This window comes from Ahaetulla prasina, chromosome 3, assembly GCF_028640845.1.
Source record: "Ahaetulla prasina isolate Xishuangbanna chromosome 3, ASM2864084v1, whole genome shotgun sequence".
Lineage (NCBI taxonomy): Eukaryota > Metazoa > Chordata > Lepidosauria > Squamata > Colubridae > Ahaetulla > Ahaetulla prasina.
In genome coordinates, this window is record NC_080541.1 from 160,974,725 (window position 1) to 160,992,411 (window position 17,687).

Below are 17,687 nucleotides of genomic sequence, written 5' to 3' on the forward strand. Positions count from 1 at the left end.
AGCTAAGACCCCCACCCCCTGGGAGTCTGACAACCAATCAGGATACTCTTCCTGTGCCCCGGGAAGTTCAAAGCTTAGAGAGAGCATAAAGCCAGGGCATGCACAGCACCTCGTCCTTTTTCTGTTCAGGAACTCAAGCCATGTGATCCTGACCACATTAAACCATCTTTCCAAGCAGTCTCCGTGTTTCCAGTGTCTTTATCCCCACTTGGAACAAAACCCAGATGGACGTTTTCTTCCAACAATACAATGCTATCCCAAGGGCCCATTTCCCTCCTCCTTTGGATTTATTGGATAGGCCCTCCAAGGTTTTAGCTAATCCAAGATGCCTCAAAGGAATACATTATATCTCTCTTTGTTTTCTCAGATTGCCTTCTCTTCTCTAGTACCTATCCATACCTATCTATCTGTTAATACATTATTACATAACATCTATCAGCTCTCTAGTGTTAAGGAATGTCTCCGTGCATCATCAGCAGGGCCCCTCTCCTATGCCAAAGAACGAGATAATGCCCACACGTCCTTCTCCAAGCATATGCACCATAAACATGGAAGAAAAGTTCCACAAAGCATATAATCTAACTACATTGTAAAATTCAGTCATATTTAGATCTTAATGCAGGAAGGATACAATTGATTCCATACATATGTTTTACATAGGTATGTGTATTATAAATGCTTAACAAATAAATGCTTAAAAGGAAAATACTTTTATAGAAGCATATCATATATTATACAATAGAATAACAAATTTATTACTATTCCCTTCATTATTCCTATTTTATCTTTGAATTCCCTTATTTCTTACAAGGCTCAATTGAAGCCATATCCAAATAATCCAGCGTGTGTCTGTGTTAGGAACTTGGGAGAGATAACTATCTGTAGCTTAATTGAGGCAAAAGTGAGATGATGTTTCTGTCTTGGAGGAATCTGTGAGAAAAGGTAGAAAGGCAAATCCATATTGGCAGCGCAGATAGAGCAAAATGCACAAAGCCTTGAAATGGATGATTCATATTCTTAGCAGTAGGGGGTGTTCATGTTATTATCCTTCTAGGCTGCCTCTCACAGAGCATTCCTTCACAGAGCATTTATTTCTTGGCAGCAGAGCAATGTATTTCAAACCATGCCAAAGAAATGCATGCCCACACTGTGAAATCCTGTAACACTTCCCGATATGCGCTCTCTTAAGACTAAGACTGTATTATCAGTCCGGCGGGCGGAGAGAGTTTGAAAACTCATTTCACTGAGTTTTTATTATGCCAGGAAAGGTCAAAGAATGTCAAGGAAGAAGAGACTGTAGTTTTGTCTAGCATGCTTCATTTAGTCTGTGAATTAAGTTATGACTTATGTTTTCAGTTTTACCATATAATTGGCTGTTCTGCAAAATTTAAAATGAATTTATTTCCCTTAATTAAAGCAATACTTTTCTCTTTTGTACATTATGATTTTTCTCTGTCTGTGTTTCTCTTCCCCTCCCTCGGACACCCCTCCCCCCAAAACATTTTGTTTTGTTTTGACTTTTTTATATACCAATAGTAGAACTGGGTGACTAGTTGACTAGTTGACTAGTCAAAAAAAACCAAAATCTTTGTAGTTCAGTTGCAAGCTACTTGGTAATTTATTAAGATGTCCAGATATATGTTATTCATATTTGATTTCTTAAAGGTATTGAGCTCTTTCTAAAAAAAATTAAAAGTCTATATATTTTCTTTTTTTAAAAAAAGAGGAATATATTAAACTGGATTGAGCTTTGACTTTTATCATAGGTTCAACAGGTAGGTATAGAGCTCTTTGGGCCTGCCTGATGCTTATTCTGAAAACTGATTTTTTTTCCTTCTTGCCCTCTTTCAGTTGTCTGCCATTAGCAGAGAGAGGGGGGGAGAGAGGGAGGGGGAGGAAAAGACAGGCAATATCTGTGCAGCAAGGGACCACATCAGACTTTTAGTTTACTATGATCAACTAGGAAGAGCAACCACATCCCTCCCATGCCTGTTAGGAACTATCAGTAACCTGGGTTGAGTTGGGTGGGGTTTTTTTAATATTTGGGCCAGCTACAAAGTATGGTTTACATAACCCAGTAAGCTGTAATATGTTTGGTTGATGTTAGTTAAGTAAGAATCTAGCCATTCTGATTTGTAGAATGTGGTTTATAGTTTAACTTGATATGTGAAACAATGGTAAGACCTACTCAATGAAACCCAGTTTATATAAATTAGTTAAAGTTCAAACCGAGACCTATCTGTCCATATATATAGCTCACTATAGCTAGACCAATCTTTCCTAATCTGTTCACCTTAAAATTTCCTTGATTATAACTCCCAGATTTCGTAGCCAGCAAGATCACATTTGCTGCCTGGAAATTTTGGAAGTTCTGCACAAGATGACACCTGTTTGGGAAAGACAGTTCTTCTCCCAAAGTGAGATCCTTCAGGCTCTTTTAATATTGGAAGGATATTATTTACTAAGCTAGCATGAAAATATTATTTGTAGATCTACAGTACTGCCAGTATTTTCTCGTAAAAATACAGCAATGCAAAAAATCACCATAGATTTTACTCATAGCCTTTGATTGCTGAGATAGGCCTCAGTATCATAGAAATTTTAGAAATTATTATTCTATTACTTACAAAAACTAAAGTCAAGTTAACAGTAAGGCTGAACTACAAGTATCTGTTTACATATGCAGGAGAATTGATGCAGGATAAATCCTTTTGACCTTGCATGAGCAGTTTCTCAATGTTATCTATTAAGCAGCTCCTCTTTTTCCAGGCTTCCATGCAAGTTGATTCTTGTCACAGAAGCATTAGTTTTGTCATGATTCATATGGAAAACTGACAAAAAGGAGATTTCAATGAGTAACAGAAATAAGTGATGCTTGCTATCTGCTAAAATACGTCTTTAGAACCATTTTTTAAACATACCCAGCCATCTTGATTTCAAAAAGTATAATCAGACCTAGTACTAGGATAGGAGACCACTAAGAAATCTGAAAGTTTTAGTCTAGTCTGGAAGTCTTAAAATATCCTGAAAAAAGCTGTGGCAAATTAAGAAAAATTACATTGATATATCATGAAGTCACTAGTAGTCGAGCTGGACTTGAGTAGGATTTATTTTTCTTCAACACATGTACATAATAAAATTACAATTTGTTTCTGGATCAGATCAACAAGCTAATTGTTTGGTTTAGCAACCATCCAGTTGCTTTCTGGAAATATTATAAATAAATGGCAGCATGGTTCTGGTTATAGCAGTTACTTTTGATAATATCTGACCACTACAAAAGTGTTCTGTCCCCCCACCTCAGTCTGGGAGACACATGAACTGACTCAATTAGCTGGCAAATTAGTCCATGGCAGCTATCAGCTCTGGCAGCAAAACAGCGAACGTCTGCCAAGGTTTCCTTTATCTTCCTTGATGCAGGCGTGTCAGAAGCTCCAGAGCAACCAGGAAATCAGGAACAAACAGCAATCCAGGCCAAATGCTCAGTCAAATAGTTCAGCTCAAGTTTTCTCCAGTCAGTTTGTTTGTCCGTCACAAAGTAATAGAGCAGCCCCTCCTGCTTTTATACCCTGTGGGGTGTGGCTCCATGACTCAGCACTTTCTAGGCCTGCTCCACCCCTTCTTCTATTGTTCCCGCCTCTCTTGTCTACGAAACCGGGGATCTAACCAGGACTGATTGTCCACAGCTGGGTCTGGAAGCATTGCCTGGGTGGGGGAAGATACAGGAGACAGAGGCCTCATCACCTCCTCCACCTGGCCTGCCTCTGGCTCCTGGAGCTGAGCCAGAGAGGCTGGCCCTGCAGAAGGGAGCCCTGACAGCCCTTCCCCCTCACTCTCTGAGTCATTTTCTGGCAGGAAGCCAGGCCCGGGGTGGTGGTGGTGCTGGAGCCACAACAAAAAGTGTATTACCTCTGACTGTATATGAAGAATGTGTCTTGGCTGCTAGCTAGAACCATGATTGTTCTAATTTTCATTTAATGTATTTTTAAAATAGGCAAAAATCTACAGAATGCAATTTAGCTGACTGTTGCAGAATAAAAATATTTTTATTATGTCTAAGATAAAGATCTTAAACATTAAGATACGAATGTATATGGATTTTCTACAGTTTCCCAGATCATCATATATTGTATATCAAGAACTATTGCTGAATGTGAAATAGCCAGTAAATGTAACTTAATAATAGCCAACTTTTGTAGGTGGATTATGTTACGTGAGTTCATTGCCCAGATAGATAAATGTTTGTTCTCCTTTTTCTTTGTGTCTGAATGTAAGATCGTTGATGAAATTGTCTTTCATTTTTAAAAGTCATTGTTTTGTTCAAAATATTGTGAAGATGGTTTAATAAGCAGCTGTCAGTGTTCTTTGCAAACAAGATGGAGTAGGTATTTATTTATTACACATGAATTTTTGACTAGAAAAGGCTGCCGGTAAATTTCATCTAGACGAAACCAGGACAGCTTTCACCCTCTAGTCCTATATCATCAATAAAACACATTTATAAAAGATTGTGTTTATCTTCCTACTATGAGAAGCTTCTGATGACTTTTGGAGGTACAGTAAGTTGCTAAGACAAGAAAAAGCAGGCCTGGCTGCATTTTTTTCCTGAATAGTTGGTAATCTTTAACATAAAAATTTACAATGTATTTGCAGAAGGAATCTTGTGAATCTTATTTTAGCCTTAGCTTTAGTAATTTTTATCCTCTTGGATTTGGACTATAATTTTGAAATAAACCAATATAGTTGTTTCATACTGATTTAGCATGTTATATGCATTAAGCTCTTTTATTTTATAGGTTATATTGTTGTTTAATGCAATTGTATGCACTTGTCAATGTGCTTTATTCAACTACAGCTAAAAATCTTGTCTTACTATAATCTCTGAAGTTGTACTTTTGTTTATTACCCAGTATTGAGCTAATGTGATCACTGTAAAAAAAACTGTAATTTTTTGGAGCTTTAATCAATTAACAATATTAATAATATTGCCCAATTAAATATATAGAAATTTTACTTTAGAGCTTCTGTACAAATTCAGAGATTCTCTGAGAAGAAATGTTACCCCCAGTATGAACATATTTAAAATAAATATATCAAAAAGTTGATATATAGGTACAGTTTGAGCAGAATAGTAGTTGTCAAAATTAATATTCATTCTGCTTGATTATGTCTCCATACGTTTTAAGATTGCAAGCCTATCCATACTTCCCTGGATATCCAGTCCTCTTATATTAAGTGGGATATGCTTGTGTGGAAAAATACGCTTATAAATCATATTTATAGTTCCAGGTAAGCATGTTTTTCCACACAAGCAAATAACATGCTTACCTGGAGCTATAAATATGGTTCTTTGAATTTTTTTAAATAAAACCCTTATGAATTCAGTAGAATTAAAATCACATACAGCACTGAGGAATAAAAACAATTCATGAAGTCGATATTGAAAGGTTTTGTACCCGGATTCATCCACCTTCTATTTGTATTCATGTTTAGATAGAGGGCTGGGTTCCAGTTATCCTTCCTCTTAACGTGACTCTTACTGCCCAAATGGAAGGTTCACAAATGAACAAAAGAGGAAAGTTGGCAGGGAGTGGGGTGGGAGGAGTGACTAAGCCTAAACTTTATCTGTTAGATTTTGTAATTTCTTGAGTATTTGGCATTAGAACATTCCCAACGATCAATTCAGTTTACTATACTAAGCATATATGTGATTGTTTGCTCAGAAGCAATACTGTGGTTTGTCAAAATTATTCACATGTAGAGCCAATTAGCTAGTTTAGCATGATTTAGTATAACAGTAAAGAGACACCAATGTTAGACGACATGGTGCTAAAACTGTGTTAAATATATAAATTGGTTTTACTTAAGTTTTTAAGAAGTGTGGGTTATATTAAAAAAGGTTATATAACACACACACACACACACTGCAGGATAAAACTATCCCATTTAAAATCATAGTAACTGGATAAATTTAGGTGGTGGGCAGATTGCCTCTCAGCCCCACACATCCCAAGGGAAGGAAGGGGTCAGACATCCTTCTTTCCGTATCAAAAACTCTTGAATGGGCAAACTCGAAGTCCATAAAAAGGCCTATTCTTGATCATGGAACAAGCATTTTTTGCAAGATGAGAGAGAAACAGGAGAACTAGACAAGGTTTCTGAATCCTAGTTGTAATGCAGCTGGGTTTCCAGAAATTACATCAATGAATAAGAATGTGTAAGACAAGGCAAAGAAATGCAAGAAAGGACTCAAGATAGCTTTGGCCTGATTATATTAGGGATATTTCAGTAAAGTTGGATGCTTATTCCCAGTTCCCCATTGGCTCAAAATTTCAAAAGAAAATTCACTTGCTAAAGTGAATATAGATCTAATACTTTTGTTGCAATGAAAACAAAACATAGTATTAACCTTTATATTATAACTAGGTTACAATGCCCTTCAGAATAGAATAGAATAGAATAGAATAGAATAGAATAGAATAGAATAGAATAGAATAGAATAGAATAGAATTTTATTGGCCAAGTGTGATTGGACACACAAGGAATTTGTTTTGGTGCATATGCTCTCAGTGTACATAAAAGAAAAAGAAAAAAGAAAAAAAATACATCAAAGGTATAACATTTACAACACAAATGATGGTCATAGGTTGCAACAATGATCATTTTTCCATTGAAGTAAAGTGTACCACCCACATTAACTCGACCCCCGGAATTTTTAATTTTTTTTTATCTGAAGCATTGTAAAAAAAAATTTCAATGGAACAAGAATTTTCCAAAGCCACAACATTTCCTCAAATAAGCTTTTTTTATTAGAGACAGGCAGATGTGATACAGAGGATGCCAACTCTGAAATCGGAGACTTTAGCCAAGCATTTGTTGTCTCATTTATCCCCTATATGACATTGTCCAGCAAGTCTTCCCAGGCATTTAGATTTCTTATATTTGGTGTTTAGAATTTGAAAGTTTTGAAATGTCATAGTGCACAATAAGGCCCCTGGAAAGCTAATTCAAGCTGAGTTCATAACAGATAAGAGACCAGATAAATAATGATTTTTTTTTCATTCCCCACTCTTCAGGCTTCTAAATTGTAAACAGTTAACAGGAATGATTTTTGCCTTAACGCAAGCTTCTGAAAAACAGATCTTAAAAAAAAAGGAAATGAAAAGCAGTTGACCATGGGGAAAAGTTTCAAAGTATTTCCCACCTCCAGTGCCTTAAAAACAAATGAATTTTTAAAATCGCTTTCATCGTTCCTGCCTCTGTTTTTCCAAAATCTGTTAGATCTTTTGTCTTGTGACTATCATTCCAGAATTCGCTAGAAGAGATCCTGGGGAACAAAATTGCGAGATCTTCTCGAGTTATGGGAATACATCCATCTCTCTTCAAGTTGTTAATTTAAGCAGCCTTTCTTCGGCTTTCCCCCACTGCTATGTGAGACTGACACCAATTGCTGCTGAATAGCTCAGGGAGAGAGAAGGGGAGAGAGGAGGAGGGAGGTGGGTATCATGTGATTCGCTTTCCTGCTCCTTTAAAGCAGCCACATGCACTCGAGGGCCGGCTACAATCACAGCTCTCGGTAGGGAGGGAGACGGGTCCGGGCTTTCCCGGGCAATCGGTGCTGAGGTTCCCCTCTTCCTTCCCATCCCTTTGCAGCTTTAACTTTCACAGCCGCCGCCGCCGCATAGAGTGCAGGAGAGAAAACACTGCAAAAATGGCTGGGGCAATTATCGAGAACATGAGCACTAAAAAGCTCTGCATTGTTGGCGGGATCTTGCTGATTTTCCAAGTCGTCGCCTTTCTGGTGGGGGGTCTGATAGGTAAGTGTTCCAAAAGCAAACTTTTTCCTCTTCTTCCTCGTCTTGCTCCGACTCGGGCTTCACCCCTTGTCTGTCTGGATACTTGTTACTGTATCCCTGGCTTGCTTCTATGATCTCATTTGCCCTGCTATTGTAGTTAAGAAAACAGCGCGCCACGGGCCTCTTTGTGCCCACTGCTGTCTAGGGCCGCAAGCAAAGGAAAGCAGGGAGGCGTCGAAAAAGTTTAGGACAGAGGGAGGTTTGCCACGGCTTTAGGATCTGCTCCACGGAAACAAACGGCAGGCTGATCCTCTAAGCATGGCGACTCAGTTGGTGCAAAACCCCTTGGGGTGGAAAAGTTGATCAAGTCTCTTAATTTCTCTCGCGCGCGCGTCCCTTCCTTCCCCCCTCCCCCAAAATCCGCCTTTCCTCCAACTCGGCTGCAAGAAGGGCCCTGATTTCCTTCAAAGAAAAAGTGGAACCGCTCCAGCCCACGAAAGGCATGTTCCGGCATTGTATCCCACTTAATGGGTCTTTGCTTTCTTCCTTTTTTTCTCTGGAGCACTGCGTGATTTTGCCTAGGCAGCCTCTCTTTAGATTGGATTTCAGACTGTTAAGGGCGGGGAAGGGTTTAGCAGAACGGGAGGAGGAAGCGCAGGAGGAAAGAGTCAAGGATGCCTTCCCCCTCCAGGGAGAGAGAAGAGTTTTGCTTTTGACTTTTTAATTCCCCCATCCCTTCCCACTGAAAGTCTTTGTGGCTTCTTTTGATGTTGCCTGGACTTCCTCCCTGAGACTATTGAGGAGAAAGCTTCAGAAACGTACATTGTGATTTTGAGGGTAGTTTCTTTCTCCCTCCCAGCTACAAAACCTATGCTGCTCCCTGCCTTAAACAAAAATAAAATATCTTAATAGATAAAATAAAATAAATAAAATCTCATGAGAAAGTGGAACATGAGAACACAAACTAAGGATACAGGAAAGGGTATCTTAATTCTTTTCCTTCAAACATGTAAAACCTTTAATTGCCCCATTTTCAAGGCCCAGGCAGGTCTTTAAATTCCTCTATGGAGGTACTAAAAAGAATGAAAACTATGCTAGCCACAAGTTAACTAGTTAATCCTTATTTTGCAGTTTGGACCCACAGTCACTATTTTCTCATTCATTTTCTAGTCTTAGACATGAATCTTTCAATTTGGTATGTCACTGGATCATAGATAAAATAGCTACAACACATATATTCTGGATGGGCTTATCCCTTCATTTTGTTTCACAAATAATAGCTCTCTATTGATTTTAAATTAAAAATTAATTAGCCAAATATTCTCTGCAGAAACAGTGCCAGTTCAAGGGAAAAGGAAAAATAGCTTCCCCAGGAAATCTGTTTATGTTTAAGAAACAAAATAAGGAACAGTCTAGCAGATTGGGTGGGGGAGGGGGGAGAGAGAAGAAGAGAACTTTTAAAAAGCCACCCTGCAGATGCTCAAATTTCACCTTTCAGCAATTTCTTTTGAAAGGTGATCTTGGAAGAATATTATCAGGAAAAATGGGAAACATTCTATTTTATGGAAACATTTAAATACATGGCCTTCAATTGAAAGGTTTTGTGATGTAAATGTTAAGGGTGACTTAAATCTGTTTTGGTATGGTTCTTTTATCAGTGTGAAATTCTTTGCATATTGCTAAGGTTTTTCTAAAACTAGACAGTGCGAGTCTGCCAGACACCAAGAAACCAGCTGTAATGGACAAAACAGACATGTTGCAACACATTTCAGCCAGCTTTTTGTCTCAGACCAGACCAGCATGCTTGCACTATGTGTTTGATTGTGCAGTCATTTTACCTAGGCATAATCTAGAGGTAGGGGGGAAATCTACTGTATCATAATGCATTGGGTTACTTTGAAGCAAGAGTGTTGTTTTGATATTCAGATTTTGCATTTTTCTGAAATAAAAACAGATACATTTATTCATCTGCATGCTTGCGATTCTTTTGAATATTGAGCTTCACAGATAAAATGTCTTGGGGTATTAAGTTATAAGTCACTTTTAAAGCACTTTATTTTATACAACTGAATTTAATCTTTGGGAATACAATACATGCCTTCAAGAGATTCCTTGTGTTGGGGGGATGTGCCGGAATGCACATTTTTTTTGTAAATATAATGGTTGGATAATTTTGAAAGGACTTCCAGTAGTGACTTCTGTGTTTGTTTGTTTTTAATGTGCAGGTGTGCATGCCTTTTTCTTTTCCCATGGTATAAATACACTCAAAATCATATGGTATCCAGACTTCCTGCTGTGATGTCCCATAATGCATTGCCAAATCTGTATTGAGTGTTATATCCAAATCATAGAAGCTTTTACTGTATACAGTTACAACACAGTCATAGCTGAAGCTTGAAAAAGCAATAGCAATAGTCTTTTCTGTGGTATATGGAGTCATCCAAAGAATGTGTTCCTGTTATTACATCATCTTTTTCAAAGACAAGCTTGGTTCAATTAAGCATTTTAAGTAGATGAACTAGGTTTTTTTTAAAGTTCTGTTTGCTTTCGTATTAAGCAGGTTTTCAAGGCAGTTTATGAATCAATTTAGTCAAATTTAAAGGAAGCGGAAATTGTTAGGAAAGCATATTTTTCTGCAATTAAGTTTACAAAAATTGGCAGTTGATAAATGAAACAGCAGTTATCCATCCAGGCCCAGATCTTTGTAAATAAAAGAAAAAGAGTGTTGATCTGCCTTTTAAAGAAGATGAGTGAGCAAATTTGGTAAGCCTTCCTGGCAAGAAACTGTAGAGTGTGGCTTCCATTACTGAAAAATCCATATTCATAATAGTCATCAATATGAAGATTTATTAGTTTTGCAACTCTCTGTGGAAAAAGGTAACCAATTAATCATTGATTCTTAGATCTGTCAATGATCAAATTACCTAAGCTTATTACTTTATAGACCAGGACATAAATATCTGAAAGTACCCATTGGGAATTCGTGTTGCTGGGCAATGTTGTAAATGTGATGTGGTATGGAGGGCTATGGGTTTTTGTTTTTGTTTTGTTTTGGGTTTTTTTATAATTATATTTTGAAGTAATGGATCCCTCTATTTTGATGTGATTTCCAGAACGGATTAATTAAAATTGTTGGTCTTGCTTTTGTCTGTTTAACATGTATATAAACCCTAATTCAGACATTCCATTTCTAATCCAGTTTCTTTTTTAATGATCTGGGATGTATTTGGTACCCATATACTTTCAATGGAATGTGAAATTCCCTCTCTTTTAAACTGCAGCTTATTATGATGATTAGTTAATGCTTATTTTCAGGGAGTGCTCAAACCACAGTTTACTATTTGGCTATCACAATATCCATGAAGACATCAGGAGTTGAGTTTAACTTGAAGGAGAATTCAGAGAAGTTAGGAAATCTCATATTAGTTGCAGAGGGAGAAGGATGTACATTTATATGGGACATTCCTAACCCAATAAGTGTGCCCTGGATAAGAAATATGGTTACTGAGCCAGCTGTGTGGAATATTTGAAATGAATGACATTTTAATTCATACCGCCAATTTGTAATAAATCCAATTCATGATGCAATTTTACATGAATGGACACAAATTTATTTCTCTGTTAATCTTTCCCTAGGGATACTTTTCAGAATCTGCAGTTATGGGACATTTAGTGATACTTCTTTATAGCTTATCGATGATCTTATATCCAAATGGTTACTTTATTAAATTTATTGATCCCCATCTTACCACAAGGTAACTCTGGGCAATTATCAATATTAGATAGATGGTTTGCTCATAATTTAATGTAACAACATTTGTTTACTGTGGAATAATTTATTGTGAAACATGCCATGAATGCGTTTAAGCTGTAGTGGTGAACAGGAATGTATTATATTTCAGATCTGAATATCATTTGGTGGTCTTCTATATTTAAAGATGGTGGTTGTGACATACAGTATGTTTTGTCTGTCTAGTACCTGCTGATTTGTTAAACTTTAATAGCTATGACAGCCAGGCATTATGGGAATTGGGATCCAATATATCTGAAGGATACAAGTTTGGAAAATAAGAGTAGAAATAGTTAACCATAGAAGCACCTGCTATTTCCATGACCCTCCAACATTCTTGCTTTATTCCAATTCTACTAAGGTGGGTCAGGAGCTTGGCATCTCTGGCTTTTTTGGGAGAAGTATCATAGTAAAAATACTATGAAAAGAATGTCCATAATTATTTAACCATTCCTATGGTTGGGACGGCCAAAGAGAATCACTCGCTAGTATCAAATTCTAGCTAATCATGAAGGCAAGTGCATTATAAGATTGGGATAGGACATAGATTGCATTAAACCCATATTATTTGAATTTGGTTTTGTCTTTTTGTTTACAGTCAGAAAAGGTGCACTTTCTGCAGTGAACTGCTTTATCACTTAACTTTTACATGCAATCCTTCTCTTTGTAGTTGTCTAGAAATATGCACAAAGATTAGAAAAGATTCCTGAATTTGAACGTAAAATGTTATTGCTGCTTGGTTTTTTTTTTAAAAAAAGATGTTCTGCTATGAATATGTAGATTAAGATCTCACTTGCAAATTCAGAGTATTCAGAAACACTTGCAAATTTAGAGTTAAAAACTTTTGCAGCTGTAAGGCCTTTTACATGGCAGCTTCATTAACTGATTAATCTCAGATAAGTAATTGTCATGATAAATGAGGCTAGGAAGCCAAAATGAATGATAATAACCATGTTGGAAAATAAATCTAAAGCAAATGTAAATATTGAAAATAATTACCTTACTTAAATTAAAGTTCTTTGCCTGGTTTAAAGATTATGATTCATTGAGGAGAATTCCTTTGGGCTTGTCTGGAACTAAAAATCTAACTTTCGTGATGTCTCTATTGAGATGAAAGCTTACATGCACATACCAGAGATGCTTTAGCATTCCTTCAAGGCATAAATGTGATACATGTGCAGAAATCTGCCTCTGCTTTCTATCTATAGAAATGGTTTCAATGCTCCAGTTGTTACCTGAAAAATCAAACTTTTTAAGCTCAGCTATAAAAATTGGTTGCTATTTAAAAACTGGGCTCTCTTCACCTTGATTACCATGTGCTCATCATTTTTATTTAGACCTATTTGTGAACTGATTTAATAGCTTGGCTGCAGTAGCAAGACACATGGCTTTTCAAAAGTAAAAAATTGACAAAAGAAAGGCTTAGGCAAGGGGGAGGCATGTTTTGCTGCAATGAGCCAATTAGCAACAATAGTTACAGTATGAAATTTAAATAATTGGTTTTCAGCTATAATCCCAAGCAGTTAGTCATGGTAAACTTGATACCTAATCATATTTGTGACACAATGATTAGCAGCACTTGTCTTGTGCTCTTTCAGAATGATTTTATCCTTATTAGGGTTTTAAAGAAATTGTGCTACCTCATGATCCAAGGAAAGGATCACTAAAAGATTTTGTAGTATACTGTAAAGATGCAAAAATGAGAAAATACTGATCCTCTTTTGATCCTCCTAGTTAAGTAAAAAAAAAAATTAAAAAAACTTCTTGAGTTCTGTATTTCTTGGCATGAGTTATTTGAAGGATAGTTACTCTGTGTCTGGTATTGATTTTGCAACTGGCAAACCCAAGATACAGCATATCTGAACTCCACAGCAAGAGCTTTAAGAATCTACAGTTAAGAATGAAATTGTTCTTTAGCAGTATCATATTTCCAAAAGTGAAAAAAGTCAGCAAAAATATATATATGTTGCAGGTGGATATATTACCAGTATGTTAAAGGAAACAAAAGGTGAGAATGCAAGCTTGAATGTAGTTGCCAGTTCTCCCAATGATCACAACTGATAGGCTTTTAAATTTCATTTTTACATTTTTACAAGTTTATTTTATTTGCTGGCAAGAAATAAATAGGCTGCTGTTCTCTTTTTCTATTTATCTACTCCAAGCTACGTTTGTCTTGCTTAGAGAAATATGAGTCTTCTGTGTCTCAGTTTTATTACAGGCTTACATGCTCCTGCCTAAGTTCTGGGCGACCACGCTTCTAAATCTAAGCCTACAAACTCACCATTATTAAGAAATGGACCATTTCAACTTGTCTCATTTCTTGTATTAATGTATAGTTCCCTTGGATGTGTGTTCATTTGTTTCTGTTTATAGCCTGTTCCATTCTGCAGTAGTCTTAGCATGAGCAATACAAGGGAAAATAAAATTAAAAGGTATAATGGAAGAAATAGTAATCAATAGAATTGAATAGAATAGAATAGAATAGAATAGAATAGAATAGAATAGAATAGAATTTTTATTGGCCAAGTGTGATTGGACACACAAGGAATTTGTCTTGGTGCATATGCTGTCAGTGTACATAAAGAAAAGATACCTTCATCAAGGTACAATACTTAATGATGGTCATAGGGTACAAATCAGACCTTAATGGTTCTATCTCTAACTTTTCTGGTCTTTCTGCATTTTATAGAACCTGGGAGAGAACATACAGCCTTCAACATTCATTAATGCAGCGGTTCTCAACCTGTGGGTCGCGACCCCGTTGGGGGTCGAATGACAATTTGCCAGGGGTCGCCTAAGACCATCAGAAATATGGGAAGTATACTTGCGAGTCAAAGAATCACGAATTCGGCTTCAGGCGCGATGAATTAAAAAAGAGAGAAATCTTTGCTCTGATGTCTCCCTCTCAAGCCAGCTGCAATCACTCCCAATCACTAGCCTAATCTGGCTTCAGGTGCGATAAACTTAATAGGGGAGGAGTCTCCGCTTTAATGCCTCCGTCCTCAAGGCAATCGCAAGCAGTTCAGATCGCTAGCCAATATGGCTTCAGGCGCGATAAATTCAAAAAAACAGTTTGTCGCTTTTTTCCCCCTTCTGCGGCTGCTGAGGTGTGCTGAGATCGCTGCCTAAAAAAAAATAATTTTATTGTTAGGATCGCCACATCATGGGGAATTGTATTAAAGGGGTTGCAGCATTATAAAGGTTGAGAACCACTGCATTAATGGAATTTTCTCTTCTTGGGATGCTTCATAAACCATGAGGCCATGATTTTAGTGCCTCTGGTCTTGAGGCAATAAAGAGGATGGTTGCTCTTCTGCCTTAGGAAAATAAGGCCCTCAGTTATGCTGCTGACTTGGCTTCATTGAAATCTGCCCTTGATTACCTGGATATTTTTGTCTTTGTTTCTAAATATCTGAGAAAAATAAACCATTTGATAACAAGAAGCATATTAATTTGGACCACAATTTGATTCAGTTGTGTACTTTATTTTAGTTATAGTCTTAAGATTCCATACCTGGAATCTGTTAAAATCTGTTACATAGGGATGAAATTACAATCCTAAATAGTTTTACTCAGTTCTTTTAATTTCAGTGACATGTACACAAAAGAGTATATAGGCTTGAAGCCTTTGCTATACAAAAGCTGGCAAAAAGCATCTGCTAACTTTCAGAATAAATAAAACTAGTTAGCCAGTAAAAAAAATGGGAAAGACTAAGGATGATGGTGTTATAATCCAGTCCTTCTGGAGGACTCCAGGTTGGTTTAAATGCTATGAATTTAGTGAGCTTGATGTTCCTGGGTAATTAAAATCAAGAAAGAAAAAAGAAAAGATGCTGGGCTTGTAAGATGAGAGAGGTAAAGATGATAAATTAGCTTGTTTATTCCTATCCTGCTGTTGAGTTAGTGTAATGAAGCAGAAGGCCTTTGTATGCACTCATTTGGTGGTGATAGCCTCTGCTCAGAAGGGGGTAATTGAATAGAAAAAGAGAATGCTGTTGGAGCATGGGAGCAGTTAACATCACATGAGGTCACTAGGCTTCAGACTTTAATCAGTGTAGACACCATGCAATTGAGATTTTTCTAAAGGATTTGTAGGAGTGTGAATAAGGGTCAGAAAATAACACTGAAGGAGCTGTAGAAAATTATGGGCAAAACTCCTGTAGATATGCTTTAATAACAGGTTGATATAGCATAAATGTTGAAATGAAATCCTGAATATGTTTCGCTCCACTTGTGCTTAATTAGATCACAGTACTTGTGTCCCCCATGGTTTCCCACAGACAACTATTTATGAGGTGACTTGAAGGAAAATGAAACTAAGGTCTATTGCTGCATTTTGAATTTTGGAATAAAATTCCAAAATTGAAAAAGGGTTGAAGAAGGCTATTCAAAAGAACCTCTTTTGAATCCATTCAAGAAAGCTCCCTAAGCCTTCCCCACTTCCATATATTTATATTATATACTTTCACATATTTATATTAACTCAATTTATATGGCCATCTATCTCAGGTTCATGACTCAGAGTGGCTAACAATTAAAATAGCATAAAAACAACAACAAATAGCAGCATGCGTGTGATGATCCACAGCTGGAATAAGAACTCAACTTACCAATAATAAGTCAACAGTTGCAAGGACTCTTGGCCAGACCTGCAAATCCCCAGGGCTGGTGGCAATGCCTTGAAATAGATCAATGTGGTCAAGAGAACAGAAAATACTTTCATCCTGGGCCCCATCAAATGGCATAATTTCAGTCAGACCAAATGGATGGGTAGACATAATCAGAGAGAGTCCCTAGCAGTCCTTCAAATAACTCAGCTCCATGCCATAAATGGGTAACCACTGCCTCTTTTAAGACTGCAGAACAACTCTTTCAAGGAAAAATTCCCCACCACCAGAACCCATCCACCTCTAAACTGAACGAGAGTGGGAAAGAAGGATCTAAGTCATCCCAGTTTCTAAGACAGCATTGGCTGTCACTTCAGTTTTATTTCAGTCAGTAATCAGTGATCTGTCATTTATGTTGTTAAAGTCAGGTGACAAAAGCCAAGCATCCTACTCTTAAGCATATGTAGACATAGATTAAAAAAATTGGGAAGCAGATAGTGATTTTTATGGAGAGGTTTGCTTCAAGAGCTATGGCTTAGGGGCTGTACATCACCACAGCAGATTTATTTACTGCAAAATAAGTACAAAATTATAATCTTTATCCTATGTAACATGTGCTGGTAACAGTTACCCCAGTCTGTGATGAAGAGTGTGATCTGTCAGGTGTTCCAATCCCAAATGAGAGGCTTCCATGTTCAGTGCAAAACCTTGAACTACATACACATTCTTTCTGAGGCAATGCACTCTCCCAATTATTGTACTGGAATTATTTAAAAGGACTCTCACAGTTCAGCTTCATCCATACAACACTGGGTCCAGGCTCTGGTTCAGAATATGCACAGCATCTCTTGAATCCTATGAGAAGATGTGTTGAGTGTGGTCAGCATACTGATAACATTCTGCCCCCCCCCCAAACTCTTTTGACTCTGCCAGTGTTTTAAGGAATGATGAATACTTTGTACTATCTGATAATGTTCTTAAAAATACCAGGACAGTGTCATGGTTGAAGGTATAGGATGGTTCGAAGAGAACAAACAATATTTTTTTTAATTTCTTTTTGTCACAACAGTATACACAAACAATTGTCATAGATAAAACAACATATCTTGAAGAAAATATATATATATATATAAGTAAAAAAATATGCATCAACTATATTAATTTGATATAATGAAGGGAACAATAGGACAGGAACGGTAGGCACTATTGCGCTCTTATGCACGCCCCTTATAGTCCTCTTAGGAATGGGGTGAGGTCAATAGTAGACAGTTTTTGGTTGAAGATTTTGGGATTTTGAATAGAGACTATGGAGTCAGGTAATGAGTTCCAAGCATTAACAACTCTGTTAAAGAAGTCATATTTTCTGCAATCAAGTTTGAAGCGGTTGACATTTAGCTTGAATCTATTTTTTGCTCTTGTAATATTGCGATTGAAGCTGAAGTAGTCTTTTATAGGAAGGATATTGCAATAGATGATTTTGTGTGTTAAACACAG

General features: G+C 36.9%; 1 protein-coding gene across 1 annotated transcript in view; it reads left to right on the top strand.

Moving 5' to 3' along the window:
- The first annotated feature begins 7,488 nt into the window (after window positions 1-7,488).
- WLS (Wnt ligand secretion mediator) overlaps window positions 7,489-17,687 on the top strand; it is a 45,384-nt gene continuing 35,185 nt past the window's right edge. Inside the window, exon 1 of the mRNA XM_058177162.1 lies at window positions 7,489-7,817. Within this exon, the coding sequence (XP_058033145.1) occupies window positions 7,712-7,817 (106 nt within the window). The 5' untranslated portion in view covers window positions 7,489-7,711. The remainder of the gene's footprint in view (window positions 7,818-17,687) is intronic.